Source organism: Babylonia areolata, chromosome 24, assembly GCF_041734735.1.
Source record: "Babylonia areolata isolate BAREFJ2019XMU chromosome 24, ASM4173473v1, whole genome shotgun sequence".
Lineage (NCBI taxonomy): Eukaryota > Metazoa > Mollusca > Gastropoda > Neogastropoda > Buccinidae > Babylonia > Babylonia areolata.
Window position 1 is genome coordinate 20,829,027 of NC_134899.1, and position 5,000 is coordinate 20,834,026.

The following is a 5,000-nucleotide window of genomic DNA, read 5'->3' on the forward strand; positions in this document are numbered from 1 at the left end:
CCTCCTACACCCTACGTTTTTCTTTTCATATTCTGTTGGCTCTCTTTTCCTTTTTCTTTCTTTCTTTCTTTCTTTCTTCAGTCTTTCATCCGGAACATATTTGGCGCTGTCAGTAACAGATCCCCAACAACCCCGGCACACAAAAGCTGTGTGAACGACCGCCAGAAAATATGTACAAATAAATGTTAATGGATATCCAATGGGGTGGTGGTTGTTGTTGTACCCATCAGAAGTGACACGAGATGAATTCATTGCACTGGGTATGTGCACTCCATTTTATCGGTCCACACCCCCGTCTCTCTCCACCCATCCCACCCTACACGCTAACACACGCACGCACACACACACACACACACACACACACACACACACACACACACACAAGCGCGCGCACGCACGCACACACACACACACACACACACACACACACACACACACACACACACAAAGAGAACAGTTCACAGCCGACCACTCAGGTGATCAGTCGTGCTAAATAAGAACTCAGTGTGTTCGTGTGTGTGTACGAGTTAAACTTTTTTTTCTTTTTTTTTATCAGTTCATCTTTTCATTCAGAAATATTTCGAAAATTGGATTTTTCATACACACACACACACACACACACACACACACACACACACACACACACACACACACACACACCATCTAAGAATACATTAATGAAAAGACGTCCAACAAACAAGTAAACAAACAAAATTATATGAATCTTGGAACAATTGAAGACTGTCAGTGACACACACTCGTGTCCCCTTTTCTGACATGCGATATATATATATATATATCTTTTTTCTTTTCTTTTCATTATTCAAGACATATCCACTTATATTCAGCGTCTTCTCACTAAACTGCAATCATATTACGAGAAAAATTTCCCCAATCCAAAAAAAAAAGGTAAGGGGGGTGGGGGGGGAGGGAAGGGGGGGGGCAGAAATGGAAAACTTGGAAACAGAAAGGCCTGACTATCAAAAAGCGAAAGGAAGAAAAAGAAATAGAGAGAGAAGAAATGAGCGATAGATACGGAGACGGAGACGGGAAATTTATTCAAGTTTAGGTCACTGCCCCTTAAAGAAGGTGTGTAAACATCTGATCAGTTAACAAAAACAATCATGATACGCGCTCATGTCACCGAAAAAACACACTAAAAAAAACAACATAACAACAACAACAACAACAACACACACACACACACACACACACACACACACACACACACACATTCGAAATCCGCTTGCTCGGTACCCTCTTAACAATTATTTAGGTTAGTTCAACGCGCGCGCACATACACAAAGTTCAGTGTTTAAAAAAAAAAAGCACTGATCGCAGTGTGAATGCTTTAAACAAGCAGGTAGCCAAACCAAAAATCTATGAAAACATTGCCCCCCACTACCCCCCCCCCCCCCCCACACACACACACACACAAAAGAAGAAAAAAAGAAGAAAAACACAATTAACAACACAACCGCCACCAATAAAGGAAATATCTTTAAAAACATTAACCCCACCCCCACCCCTACCCCCCGCCCACCCCCCAAAAAACATCAACACAACCACCACCACAACCACCACCAATAAACGAAATATTTTTCAAAACATTATCCCCCATAGTCCCCCACCTCGCCTCTCCTGCCCCCTCCCACTCCCCGTCCCCGTCCCCACTCCCCCCCCCCCCCCCCCCACCCCCCCCAAAAAAACCACCACCACCAATAAAACCAAATATCTTTCAAAACACACACACCCCTCGAACCTCCCCCCCTCCACCACCCCCCCCCCCCCCCCCCACCCCCACCCCCCCCCCCCCCAAAAAAAAAGATCAACAACACAACCACCACCACCACCAATAAACGAAATATCTTTCAAAACATTAACCACCACCACCACCACCACCCAAAAAAATTGAACAACAACAACTGCAACAACCTCCACAACCATCACTACCACCACAAAACGCGCGCTCAAAAAAGGAAACACACGAAAACACACAACAACACCACCACCGAAGTGACTCAGCAGCAGTGCAGGGTCTCCTCTGGTGTGTGTGGCCTCCTGGTGACCTAACATCGATGGTTCCCTGCGGACTGCCGACGATGGAACTGTGACAGACGAAGCCGGGAGTGGTCGTGTATGGGGGAATCTAAATGAGCGGCGTGGGAGTAATGCCACTGAAATGGTACAGATGATGGGGCAGCACCAAAAAAAACCCAAGAAAACAAAAAACAACAACACCCACCTGGCATTGAAGCCCCGGCCCCGCCGAGGACAGCCCTCCCAGCGGCACTGAAACTCCACGTCGGGCCGCTCGATCTTCACGTGCCGCTCGTTGACGTGCGTCACCAGGGCCTCCAGCCCCGGGAACCGCTGCTGGCACCTGGCCCACCGACACTCATACACCTCCTCCTCCTCCGGCGGGTAACCCTCCAGCGGCTCCTCTGCTTCCTGGCCCGGGTGGTGAGTGTGAGGGAGAGGAGGGGGAGGGAGCGGGGAGTGAGGAGTGTGTTGGTGGTGACTGTGGTGGTGCTGGTGGTGGTTAAGGTGGTGCGAGGTGCTGGTTCGCAAGAGATGCTCCTGTCGCCAAAAAAAATAAAAAATAAATAAATAAATAAATCGATCAATCAATCAATCAAATAATCAATTAAATATTAAAAAGAAAGAAAGATAAGAACGTTTTGATTAATGTGTACGATGAATAACAGTACCACTGAAGTAGAATGTAAAGCAAAAAACTAAAAGAGAAAGGATGTAGATATATAGATATGTGCTTATATGTTTCAGATCCGGTCCTCGATTCGATCTAATAACCTTTCTTGTGACAAAAAACAAACAACAAAAACCACACATATACAAAAACAAAAACGGACACACAGACACAGACATAGACACAAGCACAACACACACACACACACACACACACACACACACACAAACACACACACATACACACACACACGCGCGTGTATCTATCTATCCATTCATTCATTCATTGATTCATGTATCTATTTAGACAGACAGATATCAGTCTAGATAGATATCAATCAATCAATCAAGAGAGAGAGAGAGAGAGAGAAAGGTAGACATACAGATAGATAAACGAACGCATAATCAAACTAACAGTTCCTGACATCAAGGACACGAAACAAAGTATAAAAATTAATTAATTAATTGATCACAAAAAACGTCCAAGTACAAAAACAACTCCCCCAACACCCCAACCCCACCCCACCCCACATTCCTTACCCCTCAAAAAAACAAAAACAAACAAACAAACAAACAAAACTTTCTCTCTCACCTTGACAACTAGACTGCCCTCCGCAGAGGGCGGGGTCGGCGCCGGCGGGGGGAGAGCGAAGGGCGGCGGCGCGGGCAGAAACCCGCGGCTCAGCATCAGCCCCTCGGCCAGCAGCGCCGGCGTCACCCCGGCCGGCAGCGGCAACGGAGGTCCGCAGGCGCTGTACAGCGGCGACGACGCGGCGGCAGCAGCAGCTGCAGCCGCCGCCGCCGCCGCAGCCGCGGCAGCAGCAACGCCGGCGACGGGCGTGCAGCTTCTGCAGCAGACCGGAAGCAGCGAGGAGAGCTCCGCGTTATTGCTGTTAGCGGTGGCAGCGGTGGTGGGGGTGGAGGTGGTGGTGGGGGTGGGGGTGGTGGTGGGGGTAGTGCCGCCGCGGTGCAGGTCCGTCTCCAGAAAGGGGGCTGCCGCCGCATCGTGCAGGCAGGAAGGGGACACCCCTCTGCAGGAAGGAGAGATGCCTCTTGCATCTGTGGAGAGACACACACCATAAAAGCTAATCTTCTGTCATTGCTGCTGTGTGCACATGTCAAATGATCGGTATAAGAGCAAGCCCGGCGCTGCCTTTTTTGGGGGGAAGTGTCTGGGTTTGTTCCAAAGTACCTTTTATTTACCTGTGTGCTAGCTGAATTGGTAGCGGAAGCAGCATTGGCTTGAAGTTATGGACCTTGCGTTGTGGAGAGAGTTACCACTCTTTACTATTTGTGGCGAGAAGAGAGGGACTGGCTTAGGGTTTGCCCTGGTTTGCTGCTCGTTGTTGCATAGGGTGGTGGTGGCTGTGGTTGGTGTTGTTGTTGAGCTTTTGGCATTGTCTTGTCATTCTCACCCACCCTCCCCAAACCGTCTGTCCTGTGGTGGTTTTTTTTTTTTTTTTCTCTCTCTCTTTTTTTTCTTTTTTTTTCCCCCATCCAGCCCTCCTCAAAGTTGTTATCGGAGTTAAGTGTGTGATCCCTCCTCAAAGTTGTTACCGGAGTTAGGTGTGTGATCCCTCCTCAAAGTTGTTACCGGAGTTAGGTGTGTGATCCCTCCTCAAAGTTGTTACCGGAGTTAGGTGTGTGATCCCTCCTCAAAGTTGTTACCGGAGTTAGGTGTGTGATCCCTCCTCAAAGTTGTTACCGGAGTTAGGTGTGTGATCCCTCCTCAAAGTTGTTATCGGAGTTAAGTGTGTGAGATTTCTGTATTCAGTTTTATTATTATTATTATTATTATTATTATTATCATTATTATTATTATCATTATTAAGTAGTCATATCATTATTATTAGTAGTATCATTAATTGAACTATTAATTAATCTATTTATTTATCCATTCATTTTTGGAGCACAAAGGATAAAAAAAATTTTTTAATGCAAGCCACCCACGACGTCTTTACCCCGTTCATTCTGAAATTTCTCAACCCGGGAATGTCCTTCTCATATAGAACTCTGCCTTTTGGTCTTCTCTCCTATCTCGTTGCCTTTCGGTCTTCTCTCCTATCTCGTTGCCTTTCGGTCTTCTTTCCGCCTTTTGGTCTTCTCCCCTATCTCGCTTCCTTTTGGTCTTCTCCCCAATCTCGCTGCTTCTTGGTCTTCTCTCCTATCTCGTTGCCTTTTGGTCTTCTCTCCTATCTCGTTGCCTTTCGGTCTTCTCTCCTATCTCGTTGCCTTTCGGTCTTCTCTCCTCTCCTATCTCGTTGCCTTTCGGTCTTCTCTCCGCCTTTTGG

The 5,000-nt window shown here is 47.2% G+C and overlaps 1 protein-coding gene across 3 annotated transcripts in view; it reads right to left on the reverse strand.

The window, feature by feature from the left end:
- Nucleotides 1-5,000, reverse strand: part of LOC143299108 (uncharacterized) — a 99,631-nt gene that overhangs the window by 29,006 nt on the left and 65,625 nt on the right. For all 3 annotated transcript variants that reach the window (XM_076612236.1, XM_076612235.1, XM_076612237.1), the window contains 2 exons: nt 3,302-3,768; nt 2,246-2,580 (listed from right to left, as the gene is read on the reverse strand). In XM_076612236.1, coding sequence (XP_076468351.1) covers nt 2,246-2,580; nt 3,302-3,768 — 802 coding nt within the window. The remainder of the gene's footprint in view (nt 1-2,245; nt 2,581-3,301; nt 3,769-5,000) is intronic.